The sequence below is a fragment of the Chenopodium album genome, chromosome 16 (assembly GCF_948465745.1).
Source record: "Chenopodium album chromosome 16, dcCheAlbu1.1, whole genome shotgun sequence".
In the NCBI taxonomy this organism is placed as follows: domain Eukaryota; kingdom Viridiplantae; phylum Streptophyta; class Magnoliopsida; order Caryophyllales; family Amaranthaceae; genus Chenopodium; species Chenopodium album.
In genome coordinates this window covers 45062439-45089434 of record NC_137849.1, presented here as the reverse complement: position 1 = coordinate 45089434, position 26996 = coordinate 45062439, and the positions used below count along the sequence as shown (strand labels likewise).

The 26996-nt window shown below is 34.2% G+C and overlaps 4 protein-coding genes across 4 annotated transcripts; 2 read left to right on the top strand and 2 right to left on the bottom strand.

Moving 5' to 3' along the window:
* Positions 1-1093: 1093 nt before the first annotated feature.
* Positions 1094-7527, top strand: LOC145586668 (putative casein kinase II subunit beta-4). Its single transcript, XM_081643557.1, has 5 exons — positions 1094-1749; positions 4256-4474; positions 5811-5920; positions 6024-6189; positions 7064-7527. The coding sequence occupies exons 1-5, from the start codon at positions 1506-1508 to the stop codon at positions 7192-7194; spliced, it is 870 nt and encodes a 289-aa protein (XP_081499683.1). The 5' UTR covers positions 1094-1505; the 3' UTR covers positions 7195-7527.
* Positions 7528-11381: 3854 nt separating this feature from the next.
* LOC145586665 (uncharacterized) lies at positions 11382-17223 on the top strand. Its single transcript, XM_081643554.1, has 3 exons — positions 11382-12921; positions 15706-15967; positions 16625-17223. The coding sequence occupies exons 1-3, from the start codon at positions 11750-11752 to the stop codon at positions 16805-16807; spliced, it is 1617 nt and encodes a 538-aa protein (XP_081499680.1). The 5' UTR covers positions 11382-11749; the 3' UTR covers positions 16808-17223.
* A 1058-nt stretch (positions 17224-18281) lies between these two features.
* On the bottom strand, positions 18282-20026 carry LOC145586667 (large ribosomal subunit protein eL43). The gene is made up of 5 exons (XM_081643556.1): positions 19922-20026; positions 19181-19220; positions 18758-18846; positions 18573-18655; positions 18282-18480 (listed from the first exon to the last, which is right to left on the bottom strand). Exons 1-5 carry the CDS (start codon positions 19922-19924, stop codon positions 18417-18419), a joined length of 279 nt encoding a protein of 92 aa, XP_081499682.1. The 5' UTR covers positions 19925-20026; the 3' UTR covers positions 18282-18416.
* A 2095-nt stretch (positions 20027-22121) lies between these two features.
* LOC145586666 (large ribosomal subunit protein eL8y) lies at positions 22122-24790 on the bottom strand. Its single transcript, XM_081643555.1, has 7 exons — positions 24672-24790; positions 24006-24050; positions 23416-23617; positions 23078-23247; positions 22828-22956; positions 22644-22736; positions 22122-22457 (listed from the first exon to the last, which is right to left on the bottom strand). Exons 1-7 carry the CDS (start codon positions 24672-24674, stop codon positions 22326-22328), a joined length of 774 nt encoding a protein of 257 aa, XP_081499681.1. The 5' UTR covers positions 24675-24790; the 3' UTR covers positions 22122-22325.
* Positions 24791-26996: the final 2206 nt, after the last annotated feature.

Here is a 26996-nt window from a genome sequence, read left to right as displayed (position 1 = left end):
CTCCACAACAAAATGGCCGGGTTGAGCGTAAACACCAACATATATTAAATGTGGCTCGTGCACTAATGTTTGAAGGCAATTTGCCGATTGCTTTGTGGGGTGAATGTGTTCTTGGTGCCGCGTATTTGATTAATCGTACTCCCTCTCGTGTGTTAGGCAATAAGACACCATATGAGATCTTGTTTGGCAAAGAACCTTCTTTTGATGAAATGCGAGTCTTTGGTTGTCTTTGTTTTGCTCATAATCAAAAGGCTAAGGGTGATAAATTTGCACCTCGAAGCCGAAAGTGTGTGTTTGTGGGTTACCCTCATGGCAAGAAGGGTTGAAGGCTCTATGATCTAGCCTCGGGTGAAATTTTTGTATCTAGGGATGTTAAATTTCATGAGAACGAATTTCCGTTTGTCACTAGTTGCACCTCTAATGACGCAAGCGTTGTTACAAGCATTGATGAGTATATTGCCAGGCCCAAAGTTTGGGACCTTTAATGGCATTAAGTATTCTGGGCCAAATTGAATTGGATCAAGTGATCCTTGAGTTAAAGGGACCTTACATGTGAGGGGAAGTGTTGAAGAATAAACCTCTCAAGTGTCACCACATGTAAGTGTCCCACATTCGTTGAAGAAGAGAGAATTAAACACTTTATAAGGCTAAGGGGCTACTCCTCCTATTGCCATATGGTTTTGGGATGGAACCTCCTTGGACTTGTTAAGTGGACTTTCTCTCTTGGTTTGCGGGTGCGGCCCAGACCCGCGTTTAACATGCTTCCCACATTGATGATACATACATAACCTTTTTTAAAATGAAAATGCATAGAAAATAACGTTATATACACCATTACTCCAATTTTATTTGTATTTTTCATTTTTTCTTGGATGATTTTAGCCACATATATATTAGCAAATTTATTATTTACAAAAATTCTCTCAATTCATACCCTACTCATATGAACATAACTCGCATCCAACTCTCCACTCAATACAATCATTAACCTTATACGCGGTGCGCATCACATACTCACAGACAAATACCATACACAAGATTCGATTTCAAATTTATAAGTACAATATCAAATCTTAACCAACCAACACACGTAATTAACATCCATGTATATTATCCATTATTTTAAAGTCGTCGAACCATCAAGTGATCTAAATGTATAAAATTTTTATGTAAATGGATTGAAAAGAAATTGAGATTAGTCCAATAGATTTGAAAAGAATGGAAAATTAAAGGAAAGAGAGTAAAAGAGCAAAGGCAACAACAAAAGAGGAGTTTGGCTTGCTCTCTCATCATCATCGTCACCTTCTTCATCATCATAATAATAATCATCAACCCTTCAAAATTTTCCCAGATTTTTTCACCCCCAATTTTTTCAACAATGCCCTAATTTCTCAAAACTCTCCAAAAAATCAAAATTATGTCTACCATTTTCAATTCCTAAGCTCAAATCCCTCTTTCTCTCTCCTATACTCCAATTTCAAATTCGAATTTTGGGGTCGAAAATTATGCATAGAGAAAGAGGTAACGTCGGAGGTGGGTCGTCGAAGTCGTCGGAAATCGGAACTATTGATCGGAAACGTATCAATGATGTGTTGGATAAGCATCTCGATCGAAGCTCAGCTTCAACTTCGAGGGGATTGAGCACTAACCCTAAGGATAAAGAATTTAGGGTTTCTGCGCCTTCGACTTCTACCGGAAAAACGCCGTCTGATTACTCTGAGTTGAATAATTCCAAGAATCGCAGTGATGGTTGGTAACACTTTTTAATTTTAGCTCTAGAAATTTGGATTTGGGGGTGAATTTTTGTTGCATGTGTGTGTTTGGTTGTGGATTTTGGCTCATTTTGGGAATTAGGGTTCTTGCGGTGTAATATTGTTGTTTATTTCTGTGAATTTGAGCTCATACTGAGCTTTTTATGCACTTGAGCTTAGTTGATTTGGAGCTGCAATTTGGTGTGTTATTGTTTTCGAATTTGATTGATAATTATTGATGTTAGTAATATTTGATGAAGATTGAGTGATGGGAATTAGGCAGGTTTAGTAATTTGTTTGATTGGGCTTACATGAGGTAGTGGAGTGTATGTTTTGTGTTATATAAACCTTACAAAAGTTTGTGTACATTAGTTTGTAATTGGAGTAGTGAAATTGGAATTGTTTCATTTTGTACTCATTTAAGATGTTACGAATTGAGGAGATGAGATTTCTTTCCTTTTTTGCTTTGTATCTGAGAGATGTACCTCGCGAGTAGTTGTAGCTGATTGTCGAGAATGAGGAAGGTATTCCCTAAATGATTTAGGGGAGTGTGTGACTCATTTGGGTTTGGATAGCTCCAAATGAGCTAAGATAAGCCTCATTGAGCCGCATAATTGATGTGATTTATTGATCCGAAAATCAACAAAACACAAAGGATATGTTCGAGCTTAATTCTATACTGGAAATCCACCAAGAACCAAACCAGAACTAAGACTAATTAACTAAGAATCCACCTAATTAATTAATCCAAACGAATGTTTTAAACTAAAACAAGCAAAACAGCAATTGATCGCAATCAACCAAAACTCAAGTATGCAACTTAAGAAATAAATCTGAATATTTGTTGTATATTTCGTGCGCTTTAACGTGGGATTACAATGAATATTTATAGCTAATTCTATCCTAGAACAAGTAGAATTCTAGGCTAAAACAAACTAGTACTCGTCTAAGAATTCTAGTGCAAGTAGAATTCCCAAACTAGCTTGGATTCCAAGCTACGCGCACAATCTCCATACGCGCAAATATCTTCAGCTAATCTCCCCAAATCTTCCCTAGATTAGATAAGATTTCCTAAACTAATTTAGGAAAGTTTTCCCACACCCTTTCTCAAAATATCTTAAAAACTTAACTAAAATAACTTTAAAGAATCATAATGCTTAAACCAAGAAGCAAAATCTACGAAAGCAATTAAAGAATCTTCAAGAACCCTCAAGAGATAAAGAACACTCAAGCGTGTTTAAGAACACCAAGAAAAGCCACCATGCAAACCGTGGACTTATCTTGATGTCCAAGGTAGTGTGAGTTGCTAGCCATGGACGCATCAATGTTTAGGGACAAACTTTGTTGATGCTTGTTGATCAAATCTTCGAAGTCATCATCATTGATATTTGTATCAATAATAGAGTTGGGAGAATTGGGGCATGGGCACCTAGGGCTATGTGCATGGTTGGCGTTCTGCACTTTAGCACTGTGAATTTTATGTTCCCTCATTATACTTGATAGAATTTGAGTTCTAAGAAAAGAATTAGACCTTCAACCTATTTCTTATTCTCTATGTCCATTAATGAAGGTTGATCCTTTCAATCTGACTAATGTGCAATTACTCGTAATCTCGTATAGTCAAATGCTCAACATCCGTAGCATGTTGATGATTGAAGATGCTTTTTGCCATCTATTTAATCTCTTCAGTATCTATTTAAATTAATCAGTATACACGCTGCACTACTGCAGTAATGCACACTTAATTAACTTTGGGATAACCGCAGGGAAGACTGCTTATTCAGAATTTGGCCTTGAAGCTGTATTATGTTTTGCTTTTAAGTACGCTTCAGGACAAGCATAAAGATTCTTCAATTAATTTTACTCTGTTTACTTTTGTGCAAACATCGGTGCATTAGGTCTGCTGCAGTCCATGTATAACAGGATTGCATCTCATATGTGCAAAGTGCAAATAAACCTATTGAGTTTTAAAATCCTACAGGTTATTACTGGCTGCTGTCCAACTTGTAATATGTAAATGTTTTTATTTTTTATTTTTTTATTTTTTTATTTTATTTTATCTCTTAGCAATATGATTATGGAAAACACTGGCTTGCCATACAAGTTATATTTCCTACTGCTGTCAGAACTCGGAAGTCTCTCCCCACCCCCATAAGGGTACTATAAGTATACAGTGAGCTACCTGCAGTCCCCTGCACACTCTGCATGTGGGATTAGCTAGCTTTAACTTTTAATTTTTAACTTCTTGATAAGCCCTGAATTTGAGTCATATTTACTACCTGGTCTAGTCTTTTAAAAATAATAAAAATAAAAAATAAATCTAAGGTGATCCTTTTCTTTCTTTGTTTCCTGATATTCCGATTCTTGTTCTAGCTTGTTTTTCACATTGATGAAGTTTTATTAATTGTTTGATCTGATTATGTCCACCTTGTGGATAGATATGGAATCAGGATTATGTGCTTGAAATCATATCGTCTGATTATTCACATTTTTCTTCGTTGTAGAGGAGTCTGAAACTGACAGTGAAGAGTCGGATGTTAGCGGTTCTGATGGTGAGGATACATCATGGATTTCATGGTTTTGCAATTTGCGTGGGAATGAATTTTTCTGTGAGGTTGATGACGATTACATCCAAGATGACTTCAATCTTTGTGGATTAAGCAGCCAAGTTCCTTATTATGATTATGCTCTTGACCTCATTTTGGATGTTGAATCTTCTCATGGTATGTGTCGCCCTGTTTTTCTTTTTTCCCTCTTTATTTGGGTGTTTTTCTAGAAGTTTATCCATTTCAATGCTTGGTGCTACATGTCTTTTATGATATCTCCATGCGACTCTACTCACTTGCCGAAAAGAATAATTCTTGCCTTAGAAATAAGGAACACTGTTCTATGATTCTATTGATGCAAATCTTTATTGCTTATATGCATGTTTTGTTTAGTAATTATTTTTCCTTAGCAGCTATTTCCTGAGACATTAAAAGCCATCTGTGTAAGCATGAGAATTTGAGTAGTAGCAAAATTAAGCTCAAGCCGCATCTTTCATTTGTTTGAGTGATCAGTGACCCAAGACAGAGTGATGTTCTTCAAAGACCCTTTTTTATGTTCTGCTTTTTGGAAGAGGTGATTTATTTCAGTTATTTGTCTTTATAAATTGCTACTAGCCCCCGTTATTTTAGAAATATATTCACTTGGGTTTAGTGACCACAATGTGTCAAGCAGCCCAATATAAAATTTATCACTGGGTGGTGGCCTGCCTTCCTGGGCCTATCTCACTGTACAGAACATGCAGCAAATATTGTTATTATGAAATTTCTTCTACAAGAAAATGTGTGTCAATCTATGATAATGTGATGCAAGGAACTAGGAAAATCATTCTTGGTGAGCACCACCAATGTATAAAAAAGCTCAAGGTGCGCTTAAGTGAAGGGGGTTTTGCTGCGTCTCTTTGAAGTGAGGCCTACTATGTGAACAATAAAAATAAAATGGTTGAAGTTTGCTCCAGATGCGCCTCATGCTTTTGGTGCGCCTCAATGCCTTATGTGCCTAATAACGAACGCCTCGCCCAGACCAAGTTAAGCGCTTACCACATAGCACCTAGGCGCGCTTTTTCAAACACTGAGAACTACTAAAACTTTCCTGTCAACTTTATGCTAAGAAAGTGAAATTACATGTGTGCAAATGGTTTTTTTTTATTATTATTATTATTGGGATACATGTGTGATGTGTAGCAAATTGTTTAGGTCTATTTCTGGGTAGATCTTTGTCCTGGAACAATTTAAATACCCCACCCCTTTTCCCACAGCTTTTGAATCCCTTGGGCCACTTACTTCCCTTGGAGAAGGGGGAGGAGGTTTATCATGATTGGCACTCTTTTGATGAAAACCATCATTTAGAGATTTTTTTTGCCTTAGCTCTGCCACTTTATAGAGTCAAATATACTGCATGGGTTCTGTCCTTAACGATTTGTGTCTAGTCTGAAGGATGCTATATTAAGCTCAATTGGCTCCTCTGTGATTTGCTTCTGATCATCTTGATCAGTATCCCTGTGACATCTTCTAGGTGATATGTTTACGGAGGAGCAGAATGAGTTGATAGAATCTGCAGCAGAAATGCTTTATGGCCTTATTCATGTCCGATACATCTTGACTACTAAAGGAATGGCTGCTATGGTAAGATGTTTCTTCTCTGTTAGGTTGTTCCACTGCCATTATCTTCCTTTTGAAGGATACTTTTGTAATCTATTTATGTGAATTATTGTGCAATCTTCTACAGCTAGAGAAATACAAAAACTATGATTTTGGGCGATGTCCTAGGGTTTATTGCTCTGGGCAGCCTTGCCTTCCTGTTGGTCAATCCGACATTCCACGATCAAGCACCGTGAAGATCTATTGTCCAAAATGTGAAGACATCTATTATCCGCGATCCAAATACCAAGGCAGTATCCTTAATAGAGTGCTATCTAGATATGTCTTCCCTGTGTCATATTTGACTGTGTTAGTGTGCAATACTTGCCTTGACTTTTCTGTCCAACTAATTCTGTGAAATATAGCCAATATCCTTTTATTGAGGGGAGGAACTTCGGGAAGGGGGGGTCCAATAATTGTTTTGTTGACTCTGACTGCCTGTGAATGACCTAATATGTTGTCTTTTAAACATATGTGAGTCATCTTTGTTTTGCCTCTTTCCAAAATTCATAACCTTAAATTATAAAATAGTTTGCATGTTGAGTGTACATGAATTTCTATATTATTTTGTTAATTAGCCTCTTTCAGTTACGGAGAATATGACAATCATGTGCCTGCTAATTTGAGTGTACATGAATTTCTATATTATTTTGTTAATTAGCCTCTTTCAGTTACGGAGAATATGACAATCATGTGCCTGCTAATTTGAATGCACCTCGCTTCATTATAAGTGTTTGCACACTTTATTGGCAGACATGACATGACATGACAGGATTGGAATTCGGACTGATCAACAACTAGAATCCTATTCTTGACTAGTTCTCTTTGGATTGCAACTTATTTCTGGAACTTAACTTCAATATCAGTTGTAGACTTTGATTTTGGGATAAATATCATTTACCTCTGCATGCTATATATCTATTAGCACTTTAGTAATCAAATCAATGTAAAATGTGAACTGGTGTGGAAAAAAGAAGGTTTTTGTCATCTGGCAAGGAGATAATTGACATTCATTTGCTCCATTATTGTTTAATGGCTTGTAATCTGGTATCATTTTATGTGCATTTTGTCTTGTTGAATCTTCAATTCGTTCAATTCTCTATGTGCTGTTTCCTTGACACTGAGAAGATATAGATGGTGCTTACTTTGGAACTACATTCCCTCACCTTTTTCTGATGACATATGGTAACCTCAAGCCAACACAAGCAACTAGGAGTTATGTGCCAAGGATTTTCGGTTTCAAGGTGCACAAGCCTTGATATGTCAGTATTTCATGCTGCTTCTCACAATGCCAAAAAAATCACTGCTTAGCAGTGTTCCTCTTTTGTTCTTTTTTGAGTACATATGCCTCAAATTTTCCAGGTAAAAACTGCAGTGGTTTTTACAAATCCACAAACAAACTTTTAGGGAAGAAGATCCATGTACAATGGCTAAAGCCACCTCAAAAGTTGTTAGTGACAGTATGCGTGTAATTTTATTCCTAAGTTTTATTGATAATCACTTAGTTTTACATTGGTTGTCTTCGAACTGTCTTCTTGTTATTACCTTTTTTTTAACACCGCCCATTCTTATTTGGGAACTGGGACCGTGGATTTCTACAGTGTGAATTGCCAATTTTACCGAGGTAGGGAAAACTGTTCATCTGTTTCTATTAATATGGAGTAGCAGTCTTGTTGCTCTAATTCATGTTTCCAAATGTGCTCTTGGAATCTAGAAGTTTACAGTACTATATATTCTGAGGTAACAGCGGGCAAGTAACAGCATTATGCAACTGTTATGAACCTTACGCAGGGCTTCAGATGCATAAGCTTATATTGCAATAATGATCACCTCAGAATCGAAAATGAAAGTTTAAAAAGTTGCAGTACCATGAAGTCAAAGGAATGCTTGTTGTGGAATGTGTCTAGCCTTGCAGAGCAAGACAACGTATGCTTGCGGCGTCATCTACACACCTGGATTTGGCCAAGTCATGATTTCTGACCATTAGGTATCTTTTTATTGTACAGGTGTGGTCTAAAATTAGCAATCGTTCCCAATGAACAAGTCATTAATTCAGTAAGAGTGTTTCATAAATCATAATCACCCTCAGAGAACGAGTCAGGCAGACAGTTTAATTGAAAGCTCCCAGACTGAATTTTATTTTATTTTTTGGTTCAAATGATATTAATAATTGGTGCTTGTTTAAGTCTCACTTGGAGGCCATGACTTTAGTACGGACATAATTATATGTGAAGAACACATAATCTTACCGTCTCTTCACTGTTAATTATCCTAATTCAGAAGAGTTTTTTTTTTTTCAATTATAGAGTTGAAAGAGAGGGGACTAATAGATAAATTTTAGTCGTTACATCAGATAGCCAAATTCTTAATATCTTGTTCTGGTGCTCAAGCTGTAAGGTGAGCTAGATCGACTTTATTATTTTACTTAGGTCTCGTTCACTTCAACTTATTTTTGCTGAAATGAAATTATTTTTACTGAAGTTAAATTATTTTTGCTGAACTTAAATTATTTTTACTGAACTAAAATTAAAATTACTGAACTGAAATTATTTTTATTGAACTGAAATTATTTTTACTGATTTTCTATTATATTTCTTCTTTAACTTTACTGATTTTTCCTGAACTGAAATTATTTTTGCTGAACTGAACTTATTTTTACTAAAGTGAAATTAATTTTACTGAAGTGAAATTATTTTTACTGAATATTATTTTTTTAAGGTGAAGTGAACAGGGCCTTACCTAAACATATTAAAGCAAGTTTGTGAGTTTCAATCATCAAGTAAAGTTTTTGGTTGGATTAGTTTTCTAACAAATGCAAATTGCGTCTTTAATCTTCACTTTTTGTGTTTGACAATATTTTGTTATCGTCATTTATTGTATAGGTTTTTCACCATATACCCTTTAGTTTTTTGTTTATTCACTATAAATCCATGAACTTTTTAAAATTCATCGTATACCCTCGAATTTTCACAAAAATACACCATATACTCTTAATGACTAATGATTGTTAACTTTGACAATCATTAGGGGTAATTATGACTCGAAACCACCCTAAATATATTCTTTTACCTCCGAAATCACTTACATTTCTTTTTCCCACCCCCAAAACCACTCCTAATTTTTTTTTCTCATCCTCAAAATCGATCATACGGATATGATTATGGAGATTTAGAGTGGTTTCAAGAATTGGACAAAGGAGATGAGTGGTTTTGGGGATAGAGGGAGATATCTAAGGTGGTTTTGAAGCATAATCAATCAAATCCCCCTCATCTTTTTGTCATTAGGGATAATGGTGAATTTTTATAACAACTCAGGGGTAAATGGTGAATTTGAAATTTTTCATGGATATATGGTAAATAAACAAAAAACTCAGGGGTATATGGTGAAAAAACCGTTTATAGTATCTAATGTTATTTTTTCTTCCTTTGTTTAATAATAATCTGATAAAAAAAATGCAATTAAAATTAACACGTACGAGTAGTTTATAAAAGTTGTCTAATAAAGAAATCATACATTCGTACAAGATGAGCTCTCCAGGTCATAGAAAGGTTATCCACTTACTTACCCACCTAAATTAGCCAATTAGGGAAGGAAAATACTTCAAATTAACTTGTCTTAAAATAAAAAAAATAAAAAAAATAAAAAAAAACTTGAAATTAACTTTGAAAATTGAAATTATAAATTTGATAAATATCTCATTTATTCCAATACTCCGTAATATTGTGGTACATTCGAAGAAATATCCTGGCTGCTGCCTTTTAGTCTTGGGTTCACTTAATTGGCCTACAATTAGAGCAATCTTAGCCACAAGTCTTAAAATTTGGATATGACATCATTTTTGGTAATTACTATTGAAAATGATGTCATTAAATTCTTGTTAAGACTCACTAAGACTTGTACAAATTTATCACTTTAGCCCTAAGACTCAAATATATGACATATTATATGTAGAAAAGTGCAAAAAAAAAAGAATAATAAAAATAAAAGTGAAGTGGGTCCCAATCTCAAGTCTTAAGTTGAGTTTTGGAATTTCAATACTTAACTTGAGACTTGCTTGAGATTTAAGAAGAAAAATGGGAAAAATCTTAAGTATAAGTCTTAAAACTCAAAATGATGATGTTACCCCAAATCTTAAGAGCTGGGACTAAACTTGTTCTTACACTCTACATAGCATTTAGAATTATTGCTCTCGTAACTAATCAATAAATTTTGTCTTTATTTAATTTGGAATTTGTTATCAAATACCTTTGCTTTTCTTATTATTTTTTTTCTTTTTTTTAATTAGCCGTAATATTAATCTTAACTAGGGTGGATATTTGTGACTTGTGACCTCAACTTGAATTGGCATCACTATCTATTTTAAACATTTTAATGTCAACCGAGTTGAACTCGTAAAAGTAATTTTTTTTTTTTTTTTTTGGTGCAAACGAGGGGCAAAGCCCCAACTCTTTTCATTGTTAAATATATAAGAAATACAAATATATAGTAAGTTACATGTGTTTGAAGTTTACATATAATCTACAATTATTATCTTTTGTTACTACTAGGGATGTTATGTCTTCGTCATACCAATGTTTTTTTTTTTTTTTGGACTTTTTTTTTGTTGAAGAGACCATTAAAATGATATGGAAAAGTTCTTATTATTTTTGGTTAGAAAGCGGTTTTAGAATCTTACCAATTATCTTAAAAAATTTATGGAATATTCGAGAGATCTTTCCTAACCTCCATCCACTATGTACTAGTAATAGAGAGTAGAGATATAAACTTTTATCTCAATATAGTATTATACTATTATTAGGTACTCGTAACATTTTATTTTTGCTCAAACATTAGCTAGATGACATAGGTTTCACAAACCATGAATATCAACTTACTATTATATGTATATTTTGAAAAAACAAGGCACCCTATTAATTAATGATCTTAAATACAAAAAAAAATTGAGAAAAAAAATCCATGTGTGCCTTTCATATAGCCTTTTAAATCTCAAAACACCTTACTATTATTACAAGTTACTTATAGCAATTTACTCAAATATGAGTCAGATGACAAAGGTTTCATAAACCACAAATATCCGCTCACCACTTATTTTGAGTGTACAGTATATAATTTGTAATATAAGACTTATTTATTTTAAGTACTCATCTTCCTAAAAAAAAAAATACCATATCGAATATTCACTCTACCTCAAAATTGACCTATTCAATATATAATTCAAGAAATACAATAGAAAAATGTAGCAATATTTTGTGCATATATTGACTAAACACTATGATCAATCTAGATAACCAATGCAGGCATACTTGATCAACAAATTCAAGCTGAACAATTTTTTTTAAAAAAAAAGTATAAGATGACACGTGTCATTCAAGTAATAGATGGATGACAAAATAGTAAATAGATAAAAAGAGCAAGGACAAGACTAGAAAAATGCATCATTTCCCAACACGAGCATGACCTCTGATTTCAAAACCAAAAAAAATTGCACTAATTTTCTCTCTCTAAAATTAGCAAGAACTGAACGAAGAAAACGCAAAAATTACTCGTATTTCTTCTCCCAAAAAAACGGCATCATATCCCTTTACCCTCCTTATCACTGAGCTTCAAATTTCATCCCCAAAAAAAACGAAAAAAATTCGAAGAAAAAATAGAAAGAACATAAATAATACAGTAAATTTTACAAGAAAAGAAAGAAAAGTGAGAGAATTTTGTAAGTAGTAGTAAGAATTTTTGGAAAGTTTTTTTTTTTTTGTTTTTTTTGAATAATTTTTTTTCTGGGGTTGTGTAAATTTCTGGGCTTGATTCCATATGTAAATGCATCAGAAGAAATCTGAAGTTCAGATCGGAAAAGAAAGCAGTGGCATCTCTTCCGATTTCAACCCAAGTCCACCCTCTTTTTTCCCATCTTTAATCACACAAAAACACCCAAATTTCAGCAATTATAATCATCAATTCATCGAATTTCAAGCAAACCCACCTTTAACTTGTTCAATTGTTCCAAATTCTGGTGTTTTGGATCCAATTTTAGTGAAGAATGAGCCCAATTTTGGGTCAATTCCATCTCCTTCATCTTCAGCAACAACACCTAAAAACCCCCTTTTGTCAACTCCCCATAAACGCCCTTTGATGAACCCTACTCCTTCCCTTGTTAAATCCCCTACTTTACCTTCTTCTCTTAGTAATTACCCTTTTTCTGCAACACCCACTTCCAATTTCAAACCATTTTCTGTAAATTCAAGGTGCCCATCTTTGTTTTTGGTGGTTTTGACGGCAAAATCGGCTGCTTTTCGGTTAATCCGCCGCTTTCGCCACCTTCGCCGGCTTAGGGTTCATCTACGCCTCCTACTTTTGCTTGCTTTGCCATTTTTTTACTTCTTGGTATCACATCCTAGTCACTCTTTTATTCTTGATTTTCTTTCTGCATTTGCCTTTTCTGCTGCTCTTTTGTTCTCCCTTAATCTTGCCCTACCTAGACTCCCCTCAATTAGGGTGTTCCTTAATCGTTCATTCCCTTTCCCTATTAAGCTTTCATCTGCCTCGGCCTCAGCGGCTTCCCGGCCTTTGCCGGTGTTTTGGTCAATAGGGTCTAGGTCAAAAGCTGAGAAGAAGGTTAATTCAGGATGTTGGGTTCAAGTTTATAGCAATGGAGATGTATATGAGGGTGAATTCCACAAGGGGAAGTGTTCTGGTAGTGGGGTGTATTATTACTACATGAGTGGGAGGTATGAGGGGGATTGGATTGATGGGAAGTATGATGGACATGGGGTCGAAACGTGGGCTCGAGGGAGTCGGTATAGAGGACAGTATAGGCAGGGTCTTAGACATGGTTTTGGTGTGTATAGATTTTATACAGGAGATGTGTATGCAGGTGAGTGGTCTAATGGACAGAGCCATGGTTGTGGGATACATACTTGCGAGGATGGTAGCCGGTATGTTGGTGAATTTAAGTGGGGCGTCAAGCATGGGCTCGGGCACTACCATTTTAGGTAATTTCATGACATCCTTGTATAAGTTTTGCTAATTAATGAATGGTTTTTTGGCTATATGATTAATTGTGGGATTGCTATTGTGCTGTCGCTTCATATTAGGTAATTTCATGATTGTTTGGTACATGTTTATAAAGGCATTTGTTGCTCATGATTCCATATTTGGAATTTTAGGTGATAATATACTTTGGTATGTTCCAACATTTATGATGATCCTTAATGATGTGGATAACTTCGCATTGTGTTGAACTGTTGACATGCATCATTTAGAACACAGTAATTATTTCCTTATAGCTGTATTGATACAATTTGAAGTTAATCATCTTGTTTGTCTTGGAAATTAAATGCTTAGTCAACTGTCAACTATTTACAATTTAGTTGCGTTGGATATATACTGTGCATTTCTAGGCACTTTACTCCTATTGCACCAGAGCTATGGTGATAGAATCCTTAGTCATTATCACTGATCCTTTCACTTGTAGATAGTAGATATCTTTATAGTTAAAACTGAGCAGTAATGCTTGTGATGTATTAGTTGATAAGAATAGGATATATTTGAATGGAGTGTAAGTTTCTGCTTGATTGCGTTAAAGTGATTCATCTGCAGTATAGGAGAATTTTCACATGATAATTATGTTATGTTAATTGATAAGTGAACTTTATTACTAGGATTGTCATAACTAAATAGTTGTTTATACTTATATTTTTGAGTACTTAGGATCTCGACAATTGTTGTGGTTAGTGAAGCATTCATAGTGCAATAATTCAACAATGTCTCTGAGAAGTATGAAAATTGAGTGACCAAGGTATAGCTTAGTGTTTGAGGTGTATAGAGGGTTGCGTTGCAAAATTGAAGTTCTAGACAATTGCCGTGGTTCCAAGCATTTATAGTGCAATAAATCACTAATACCTTTGAGAAGAACAAAAATTGAATATTAAAGTGTAGGTTAGCACTAATGTTGTCATTAGATGGAATTTAAACACTCCGTATAATTGTATTGGGGTTAAAGATCATATGATGGAGTTGGTGTGTCAGGATTTGGTGGGGCCACTGCTGACCAAAGATTTAGAGTTTCTCAAAACCTAATCGGCTTTTTTTGTCTGATTTATCTATGTAACATAATGGAGTTGGTTTGAGGGGGTTTAATGGGGCCCAGTATGAGTGACAGTAGCTCTGTTATTAGCTGTTTTATACTCAGTATTTGGTACTGCGTTATCCTATGTTGTAGAAACCCTGTTATATCCGATTTAATCCCTGGGTGCAAAGAATTTTATAGGTACCACCGTAGTATCTTTAGCAGCTATCACTGTTGGTGCTTGGCAGGGGTAAAACTTTATTGCAAAATCGTTTGTTGCTTTGTTCATGTATCTTTGTTTACTTCAACTTTTCATTTACCTTTTGTAATCGTATTTAACTATGTACTTGTACTCGAGTATGTATCAAACAAGGGTAAAGCTTGACGAAGTATTACTCAATCCTTGGTGTTGTAAATTTTTTGGATACTTAAGACTTGATTTGAAGGATACAGTATCTCAGGTTTTCAGAAAAATTAAGTCCAACATTAAATTGATACACTTTTTCCGCCTTTGAAGGTAGGCAAATCTGAGAAGTGAGTTCCCTGATGTAGTTTCTAGAAATTAAATAAATAAATTGTACTCATAAATAAGCTATTAAATGAAATGTTTATTTTCTTGATGATGATGGGCCAGAATAAAATTTTTTTCTCCTCCTTATGTTGGTTCTGTTTTACACTTTTGGCTGAGCAAAATAGGAAAGTTCTATTTCTATACATCACTTGACTGCACAATTTTGGGAATATATGATGCAAGAAAAAAAAAAAAAAAACAGCAATTAGATTCTATCTGATGGAACTTCTAACCTCTTTGATAAATAGGCTTTCTGATAAAATTTTACTTAGTTAATTTTTCTCTAGTAGTTAGCTACATGGTCAAAGCAACAAGCCCTCTTTAGTGAGGTTATGTGTGAAAGTGTTTTTTTTATTGTTACATATTCCGCTGGCTCACTTCTTTCTTTGTCTCTGAATCTCTGATAGACTGTTATATTGATGCATGATTATCTATAGAGTAGTGTAGTATGATGTTGCATTGCAATTGGCTATCTTTATGTTTCATTTGGGCTTGGAGGCAGAGGAGAGCTCATTGTTGAATGTATCCATTTCTCCAGATCAATAATCCTTCAACCTGTTAATCGTGCTTGTATGGTAATTTTGTGGTGATACTGGGGCAAAGAGTGTAGTTAAATGCTATAGATTCCTGCAAGATTTCTTCTCTCTTCTCTATTTTTTACAGCAACCTATCAGCCCCACTCACCTCACCCCTATATAGCGGACCAGATTGACTACGATGAATCTGCAAGTGATACACATTACACAATCTATTCTTGTATAAAAATGAGTGATTTCAAAAGCAGGAAAAGTGCATTTTTGGTTGGAGAGTAGATGAAAGGAAGTTGAATAGTAGTGATTCGCTCCCATTCACTCCCCCCCCCCCCCCCCCCTCTTCTCTCTCTCCCAATTGCTCTACCACTGCCTTTTACTTCCTACTGTGGTTTTTGAATTATGAAAGATCACTCTGTTCTGTTCCCCTTTTTAACTTTTTTTTTAATTATTTTTTTTTTATAATGTCTGGATGTGTAATTGTGGTCTTATTATGTGACTAACTGACTATTGTTGTGATACTTGATGTGTTAAGATGTGGTAAGTAGATAAATACGTATCTGGTTATTTTACTTTGATATGACCATTATTCTCTGGTTATTTTTAGGAATGGGGACACGTATGCTGGAGAATACTTCGCAGACAAAATGCATGGATTTGGAGTATATAAATTTGCAAATGGTCATCGGTATGAAGGAGCCTGGCATGAAGGTAGAAGGCAAGGTCTTGGAATGTACACATTTAGGAATGGAGAAACGCAAGCTGGCCACTGGCATAATGGAATACTTGATGTCCCAAGCACACAAAACGCAACCTATCCCGTATCTCCAGTTGCCGTCAACCACTCCAAAGTACTAAATGCCGTTCAGGTAAGCTACATGCCTTCATATAAGGAACTTGTTAGTTTCCTTTTTATTTTTGTTCGTGATTATATGTTTATATTTGTTTGACTTGAGGTGAAATGCTTTTGTTCCATATACTGGAGGAGTGATGTTCTGGTGCAGTAAATGTTTATGGATGTCTGAACAACTTTTTGATCTTGCTCACATTGTCCTTGTTTAATACTACTAGTAGCTTGTTTAATACTAGTAGTAGGTTTATTCATGGTTATATATCACATTGTAATAGCGTTGGCTGTGTGTGTGTGTGTGTGTGTTTTTCATGGCTTGACCTTGGCCCCAAATGAAATTTAAATAGCATTTGTATACTCTCCTTTTGAAAAATTTGAGCGGGTGGGGATTGTTGCTTACGGGCTAAAAAATTTATGCTCTACCAAATTGAGTTTTCATTGCTCTAATTCACTGATTATGATAAGTTACGAAGAGGATTTGCCTGACAAACTGAGAACATTTCATGTCACAAGCTAACAATATACTGAGTATGAATGAAGTCCTTGTCATCACTTTGTTTTTGGACTGCTTGTTGAGATACAGATCCAACTTTTTATGTTTAAGTGTTTGGTTTTTCTTGTTGGTTCTTTTCCATAACCCTTTGCAGTCAAGGTAACATCTCTTTTGTGTGTTCAGGAAGCAAGACGAGCAGCAGAGAAAGCATATGATGTTGCCAAGGTTGATGAGAGGGTAAATAGGTCCGTTGCTGCTGCTAACCGAGCAGCCAATGCTGCCAGAGTTGCAGCAGTTAAAGCTGTTCAGAAGCAAATGCATCATGATACCAAGCATGACCACCGAGCCCCTGCTCCAATTGTGTGACCATTAATTTGCCAAATATCATCAATTTTCAACTCATCTATTAAGATATAGCAGCTGAGTGAGTGATTATCCTATCGATATCCTCCACTTTTGTGATCGGCTTTAGCATCGTTGTTTTTAACTTTGAGAGGGTTTTAAGGAGTATTGCTTAAAATAGATATACATTTCTAGTTGAAACAAAAGTCGTCTTATTCCTCTGATGTTATTTCCCATTAGCTTCCTCTTTCTTCAGTTTATTGGAGGAAGATATGGGTGTTAAGTTTTGCCCTTTCTGGCTTCAATTTGTATAAAAGAAAAATATGCGTAGTCAGGTGTAATAGGAGCTGGTGCTTAGGTCAAACCTTAATCCGGCCAGTGTTGTATCAAATGTGAATTTCCCTTTGAAATGAAAAATCTAGAGAAAGTTCATGTAACAACCTTGCCTTTTGTTGTGTTCTTGGTCAATATTTCAGATCATTATAATTCATAGTTTTTTGCAACAAAGGAGATTTTGTTTGCAATTCTGCCTTATGAACAAGGGTTTACTGTGCTTATTTTCCTTTTTATGCATTCTAGTGTAGGCAGATTTTCTCCCCAAGCTTCTCCTATTATGAGCACATTAATCTCAATCTCTTGACCTTTAAACAAAGTACATCTATAATTGGCTAGCCTCATGATGAGAGACCTCTCATCTCTATCAAAGAGTGTCGCCTTAAGACTGTCTTGAGCGAACTATGTTAAATTCATGTTAAAGAAATAATCATGTTCTATGATCATGTATCTCAAACACAGTATTTGTATATCCTCCTAAAATCATCTCAGTATTTGTATAATCCACCTAAACAAATCAAGCATATATCAAGCATCAACCTGGACAACCTCCGACCTTTCTTATTCTTGCTCTCACAATGAACGCCTAATTGACCTTATTTTTTGTTCTTCTCATATACTATCTGCTATACCAGCAAAACGAAAAGCATACGCACAATTGAAAATGTATTCTACTATTTGAAACATCAATTAGAAATCCACAACCTGACAACCTTTCTTCACCCTTGTTGCAGTTGGTAAGTTTAAATAATTAACCCCTAATTATTTTTTACTTTAAATGTAGGCATTATGTTCATCGGTACACATCTTAAACAATCTTTAACAGCAATTTTATTTGCAATTTAATTAGCTTACAAATAACCGATTACCAATTGTCTCATGCAATATTCTAAATGCAATAGGAAAAAACCTCGAATACTAAAACCAATGAGCTAACTCAAATAATAGTGACATACTGCAGACAATGTACTTCTCCGGATAATAGAGAAGTATCATCCTAGGTTTGGAAACCCACTACTGCCACCAAAAGCTAAAATTAAAAGATTATGTGCATTAGAATACAGATGATATCATTAATACTAAAAACCACACAGAAGATATTGTAATGATATAACGTCTAGCTTGCACGTAAAACCAACACAATGTAAAACAGGCACAAGGAATAAACAAGAAACTCAAGAAATGGTTTAGCACTAATTGCAAACTTGTCAAAACATTCAAAAACAGTGATCCAAGATAAACTTATGATCAGTCAAATACAAAATTTCTAAGTCTTCCAAATATAGGCACTAGAAATAATTTAACTCTCGGTCTGCTCCCTCAACCTCCTGATAGTACTTCTCACGGTCACTGCACTGGCGGTGCTGTTCAAGTAAGGAAAAAAAAATCAGTAAAGAAATAAAAAAAAAATGGAAAACCAAATCCGTATATAATAGGATTAGAAACAGATCCTTACTTCAAAGTGTAAGCACCACCAGCCTTGACCTTGCCACAGTCCTTGCATCCCCAGATGCCAACAGCCTTCCTCTTCACGGCGTACTGCAAATTTTTATTATGAGATGAGTCATCTAAGACAATTCACAAACCATAGACATTGGTATAAAAGAGAAGAAAGCATTAAGAATATAAATGTAGCTCTACCTTTCCGCAGAACTCGCAGAAGTACTTGCTGTGCTGACTTACTTCCATCTTCTTAATCTGCTTACGCAGACTAGCACCATAACGGGTACCTGAACAATGAACAATGCGCATCAATTGAGATACACCCCTACATACACTTTCAATCTACTAACCCAACATAACAGCAAAACAAAATAAAATCTTGATGGCTGATACCACATGTATTAAACTTCAAATAACCCATCTCTAATCAAAGACAAAAAGATGTTCTAAACAAAGATTACCATATGCTGTCATCAAGAGTGATTTATGAACATAATCAGCACTAAACAACCTAAATCAATCATATTAGGGTCATAATTCATAATCTAAGAATTACTTCATGCGATGTAACATAATTGAAATACAATAAGATTACATTCAAACAAAATTGAAAATACTCACCGTATTTCCCGACAATACCAACCTTCTTGGTTCTCTTGGCCTGTTTACATGAACAAGCAAAAGTCAAAAATTTGCTAAGCAAAAGCTGAGCACATTCTACACCAATAAATACCACAATTAAAACAAACATACCAAAAAATGCAACTTTCACAGCCTCAAGTTTTGACACTACACGAAGTTCAAAGCATTCAACTCACTCATTGTTTAAACCAGTAAATGAAGCAAATTCACAATATTATTTTATACGCTAAAGTTATCTTTCAATGCCCAAATTTTGATAAATCTGAGTGTGCCGGCAACAATTCCATTATACTGAACTAAAATCACTATCAAAGATTACAGATTACAAACAGATGTTTCATAAACCCTAGATAACAATTAATATGGACCTCAAAAGCCAGCAAAACTTACAGATTACAAACAGATGTTTCATAAACCCTAGATAACAATTAATTTTAACCTCAAAAGCCAACAAACTAAGCTAATAATCAGCATTAAAATGCAAAAATCGACTTCTTATCAGATCAAAACAACAAAAAGCGCAAAAAAATAGTACTGATTTGGAGTTATTAAAATGCAAATTTCACAATAAACTCAAAATTACTAACTAACATTGCAAGCAACAAAAAAATCAAACAAATCAATCCAAACATATGTCTATTAAATCAGATTCATACACAATAAATTAATCTAAACTAGATTATCATCGATGATTGAAAAGAGAGAGATTGAGAGGAGTACCATTGCGACGAATGTAGACGGCAGAAGAGAGAGAAAATGAAATCCTGAAGAAGCAACTGCCGAAGTGACGAGAAAATAAGAATAGGGTTGAGATAGGGTTTTATACTTCTGCTTCTTTATTTACGGGTGTTGGACTTCTAGGGTTTACACCACTTCTTTCTTTGGGCCTATATTATTTACTTTATCATTTGGGCTTAATTAATGGCCCATTGTTTTATGCACCACGTTTCTTGTATTGACAGCCCGACTATAAAAGATGGGAAATTTTGTGCAGTGGTGTCAATTCGGATGTTCGGATCGGGTCTGATGAGGTCGGATTAGGTCAATTGTTAAAGTTGAGTCATATTAAATTATTGTGCCCACGCGAGCCGAAATTCGAATCGGATATTTTTCGGGTCGATTTCGGATCAGATTGAGCCGGTTGTGATTTTGACATAGTCCGCGATGGATGCACAATGAGATGACGTTGATCGGTGCACCATGGTGTTGTTTGTAAATTTATAGTACTCTCTTCGTGTTTTAATCAGAGTTACACTTTAACTGGCATATAATTTTTGGTAATTTAATTTACTTAAATAAAATAGAGTAATATTTTTTTATTACGAATTTTATTCATGTAATGTCAATAATAGAGGAAATATAAGGAAATGGTGGGAAAAATAAATGGAATAATGTTTGAAACACAAGCTTTTATAGAAACCTATTTTGGATGTACGACTTAACGTATTACATAGGTTTCATTGTAAACAAAGGGCATGTTCTCTTTAGGTTTATTTCAATTCACAATTTCATTCTCTCATGACACAATTCATTTCAACTCTATTCAATTCAGTTCAGTTTAACTCAATTCAGTAATCAGAACAGACCCTAATACAAATAACTAAACACATCAATATATAATTAGCGAACAAAGTATTTCCATCACTAAATCTATTCTTTATTTAAAAAAATTAACGATATTGAAATTAATCTTAAATCGTGTGTTATACCCTTCAATTTAAGAGAATTTTCAACTTTTTTGGACTAGAAAATAATGAAAGTCGAGGCAATTTTCAATAATCTTAAGAGATCCTAGGAAACCGCCTACTTTGCTTATTATTCATCAATTAGGTTGTTACATAACACCCCCCCGGTTATGACTCAATGTCGTCCTAAAACCTATTAGTGAATATACATGGTTCCAAGCAACATAACCTCCTGGTGCATCTCACCATCACTTGTATTTTCCATGTCGACTTTTGACAATGTCTCAAAATGGTCTAAAATTGTGTTATATTCTTAAATTAAATCTCCATAAAACATTTTCACACACGACAGACATCAAGGCACTTTCCTACAATGCCTCTTATATGATCAAATCCTTCTAATTCATGTCTTGGTCCATGACTTTGCTCATTCAAGGAATATAAATTCAAACTTCTTTAACTAATTAAAAAGATTATTGGTTGTGTCACAACTGAGGGATAAATGTACAAGGATGATGGTATTTTCAATTTAATTTTGTTTTGTAAACTTTCTTAAATCACACTTTTATAAGTTCTTATCCACCTACAAATCTACCATTCCATTAAGAAAAAATATTGTGTCTATAATTAACAATAAGAACCTTTTAGTTATTTAAGATGTATGCAATTTTGGTTTACCACAATACAACTTGATCTTTATCTTCTACCGTGTCATGACATACAATGCTAAAACCTTGCCACAATGAAATTGTCAGATCAGGTTATATCCTAAATTTGTGTTTAAAACTCATTTCATTAATTGTAAGACTAGTTTACTTCGTTATTACATACAATCATATGTCTAGGTCACTTCTAGCGTCTGATATTGTTATATCTTGATGTAGGGAAAATATGCAATACTGCTTGGTTGTTTGCTTGATCATAGGAGGAAGTATATCTGTATATGTTTACTTAGACAACAAAATTTCAAACTTCTGGAGCATGATGTCAAAAGGATTCAAAGGCCGGATCATAACAAAATTGCAAAAAAGACTAGCATGATGACAAGGGATTCTTTTGCCTGTTGCCTGCACACTTATTGTCCATTGGATAACCTTAGCATGGCTCTTAAGGATACTATTTGCACCACAGCCCACGACATAACCTAAATTCACTGTTTCTTCCAAAAAAGATGTTGCAAAGCACGGGCACTACACTATTTAGGGTCACATTAAGTTCATATCTACTTTAGAAGGTAAAATAATAAAGATTGCGCACTCCATACAAATGGTTCATATTTGAAGGTGACAATTTCAAAATCCACTACTACCAAAACTCAGTACAAGTACTTTAACCGAAAAGACTAAAGTTGAATTTCTGAAGTGCCGTAAATGTAACCAAATATAAAATAGAAAAAACACTAGGGAAAAGACCTCTGCAACACAAGTTACTTCTTGAATCTAATTCAACCTCTGGGCAGCTTCCTTGGCAAGGACTCTCTCCCTTGCCTTCATCTTGGCCTGAGATTTGGAACCCATGATACCGCCTCCCCACTTCTTCCTGTGCTCCTCGTACTTGTCATTGAAGTTGGCCTGTCAAAGGCAAGAGAATACACATTGTGAGGCTCTTTTCATCAAATTAAAGAAAAGATATACAAGAATTAAGATACAATCAAGCTCAATCCATTCAACACATTCAGCAGTTGCTGATAATGTGGATGATTCAGTATGGCTTAATGGCGTGATCAAATTAGATCGAGAACAAGACCAAATTATCACCTTGACAGCCTCAACAATCCTGCTGAACTCCATCTTGTCCTCATTCTTCACAGAAGTCAGACAAAGAGCAGCTGCGGTCTTCTTGTGGACAACCTGCACAAGATACAAGTTCAGGAGAAGGATTAGTGACAGGTTAATCAAATTCAAAAAAAAGCAAAGTAAGCTAGCGTAATAAATAAATTACCGTTCCAAGACGAGCCTTTCCCTTGACAATGCAGTATGGAACCTCCATCTTACGGCACAAGGCAGGAAGCCATACAACAAGCTCAATAGGGTCAACATCATGGGCAATGACAACAAGCTGAGCCTTACCCTGCAGCATCATTTTGAAGTTTGAAATACAAGTCAGTGACACACTACAGCACTTTTCTTCATTGATCAGTGAAACAACTACAGAAACAATTACAATGAAGTCATTTATCTAGATACATTACCTGCTCAATAAGGTATGTGATGTGGTTAAGACCATACTTCACAACAACAGGTTTCTTGCTCTCGGGCTTCTTTCCCTCAGCTTCTGCCTGTGCAGCTTTCAAAAGTCTTTCCTTCTTAGCAGCTCTGTCCTCAGGTCTATACTTAAGGAGCAACTTGAAAAGGTTTGATGCTGCAAGAGAGAGAATTACCAGTCAAGCACCAGTTTTACTATGAAAACCCATCAAACTTAATACATATCATCATCAAATAATCCATCAGATATTATGTTGTAGCACTATTAACAATGCTTATTAAAGAACTATAGCTTGCATGATAATAATTAAAGTAAAAAAATTACCAAGGTTCTTGTCAAGAGCCTTGGTGAACTGGTTGATAGCTGGAGGAACCTTCAAACGTTGCTTCAAGATCCTTCGCTTCCTCTGAAGTTGAACAACCTTGGGCCATTTGATAAACCTGGTGAGATCCTTCTTTGGTGGAAGAGCACCACCAATTCCGAATTGCTTGGGTCGCTTCTCAAACAAAGGGTTCGTAGTCTTCTCCTGTAATAAATATTCATATTAGATAACTTGACTATCATAAAGATTGCACACTCATCTCAATAGCTCTATGGTCCTAATCTATGTCCAACAATATTTCCTCCAGATAAACAACCATTAAGCAAACATAGCTATACTACATTACACAAAACCAACAATGTCATATCGAGGATTTAAAATCCGAAACAAAACTACAAATTTATGTCAATATTTGTATCACCAAGGTGAAAAAATGATCAAATTCAGACCTTTATGCAACAATAGCCTACAGGCGGAATTTAGCTATCAGCAGAGAAACGGTAGTGACTATAAAGTAAAAACTAATTAATTGACAACGATATATAAACATAAAACAAGCATCAGCCGATAAATGGTGTAAGATCAAACTTACAGGCTTCTTCTTTCCAAGAGTCTTTACGGCACCTTTTTTTGGGGCCTGTCAGGGAACAAACAGTAGAATTTTTTAGGTAATCATAAACTCAAACAATAGCTGCAACAAAAATTCACAAAGATAAGCAAATTCAATTCACAAACACAACAGCATTACAGAAACGAGACATAAATGCAAAGAAGTTTGACCTAGAATTGTTTTTAATTGTTATACCATACCACAAACATTCAAACTATACGAAACAATCATGAAATCAATATCAACACAAAGCAAAATCAGATATTCAAAACGTAAGTTCTCTCTCTCCTCATTCACAATAATCAACGCAGCAGATACACGTTACAAATTCATACTGATAGCAATTGAAATCAAAAACCTCAAAGGCCAACAAATTAAGCTAACAATCGGCATTAAAATGCAAAAATCAACTTCTCATCAGGTGAAAAATACAAAAAGCACAAAAATTAATGCTGATTTGGAGCGATTGAAATACAAAAAACTCACACTAGACTAGAAATTACTAACAATCACTTCACATTTCGAGCAACAAATAATCAAGCAAATTAAACCAGAAACTAGTCGATTAATTCAGATTCATACTCAATAAATTAAGGAAAAACTAGGATTTTTATCGATGATTGAAAAGAGAGAGAGTGAGAGGAGTACCATTGCGATGAATGTCGACGGCGGAAGAGAGGGGAAATGAAATCCTGAAGAAGCAACAGCCGAAATGACGAGAAAATAAGAATAGGGTTGAGTTAGGGTTTTATACTTCTGCTTCTTTATTTACGGGTGTTGGACTTCTAGGGTTTACACTAGTTCCTTATTTGGGCTTTATTCTTTGTTTTGTCATGGCCTTAATTAACGGCCCATTGTTTTTTATACTGTCTTCTTAATTTGGTAGGCCAATCACTAAGATAATCCGAATCCGAGTAAATAGATCCGAATCCGAATACGAGATAAATCGGACTTAAACCTTCCGCAAGGTATGATTTCGGGTCCGAATCCATCCAATATGATGTAAAAAATGAAATTTATTTTTAAAAAAATACGAACATTTATTAGTATATCTCATAAATGGGGTCCTATGTCCGAATAAACGAACCGGATTTGTATGCTAGATATATGAGTTGGATCAGACTTGGACTTCTGATCAAGCGGATTTAGATTTTGATTAAGCCTCTTCTGACCTGAATCCGATTCGTTGTCATTTTTATCAATCACAAAAAAGATGGAAATTTTGTAATACATCAATGGCCCGGCCCGCTAGTCTGATCCGACCCATCCAACCTGTAAATAGCATGGGTTTGGGCATGAGAATTTATGCATATAAATTTTTTATCACCTCTACCTTCTTTTACTATAAACAACCAATATGAACAAATGTGCTACAACTTACACCTACACAAACAACCAAATCTATCTATTTATCTATATATATACTAAAATAACAACCGCTGATATCATCATTGCTTACGTGTCACTTTTTTATTTAATTTTTCCCTCCAAAATGCAAGGATGATGTCATATTTTTTTTCTTTTTTAAGGTACCCTATTTAACATAACTTTGAAATATATTCCATTTGAATTTTTAAATTTTAAATTTTGGGTTTTCTACACATCAATTAACCTATACTAAAAGCAAACCTAAAGTGACACTTGTCACGATGTCATTACAAAATTTCCCGCCTTTTTTACTTTTTTTTTTTTTTCGTGTGTTTGTTGTTGAAATTTAATGACTTCCATTTTATAACATACAAATAATTCTTATTTCTATTTTGATAGCACATTTAATCCAATCATACTCAATTAATTTTTTTAACATATATTCTTTCTATATACGAGATATCTATTAATTACAAATATTGAAATATACTATAGATTAAAAATAAGGTATTGAAATACATCATTATCTAAGATTATTATAATATTATCAATTTTTTTTCCAACTTTATCATTTGACAGTCTAATTTATTTAAATTAAAAATAGAAAAATAATTTTGGTAGCATATTTTGAATAAATCTTAAAATTATATCTAATGTTTACAAGAACAACTGAACAAAATCATAAAATCATTCTATTATATTATACTCCCTCCATTTTTTATAAGCTAGAATTATCAAGACACAACTTTGACCATCTATATTTTTAATTAGATATTATTAAAATTATGGAAATAAAAAATTATAAAAGCAAACATTATGACATTAATCCAACAACATAGGATGTGTTTGGTAACTAGCTTATTTGACCTATATTAGCTTATTGACTATTAAATAGGTCAATTCAAGGTGTTTGGTAAGTAGCTTATTTAAAAAGCTTATTCCACTAAATAAGCTCTTTTTCAAAAAGCTCATTTTGGGAGCTTTTTCAATTAGCCTATTCAATTCTTATATTGAAATGACACTTATACCCCCATTTAATTAAAATTTCTAATATGAACTACCTACCCTACAATTAGTTTATTGGTCATTTCACATAATCAATTAGCTTTAAATAATAAGCTATTTACCAAACACTTTTCTACAATCTAATTACTCTGATCTATGCATTTATGCAATGTAAACCCCCTACTACTCACTAAAAATATATATTTTAAAAAAGTTAATTACATAATACTAATTATCATAAAGTAATATAAAATCAACTAAATTTTTATATTATGCCGGTCAAAGTGTGTCAAGAAATTATAAGGACAAATGTACATGAGTTCATATATGGGTCAAAGTGTGTGAACAAATATAAGCTAATATTTTCATTTTCTTATGTAAAACCTTATAGCTTCTAAATTTCTATTACTATATTATTTTTTTTTTTAATAAAATTCAATTCAATAACCTTTATGAATTTGGTATTAATTCGTATAAATTAAAATTCAAGTTACTTTGTTACAATTTTTTTTTTTTTTTGGATAAATTATTGTTGAATAATTAACACCATCATTTATAATTTTTGTTGTAAAGTTTAATTATGACCGTGCATGGCACGGG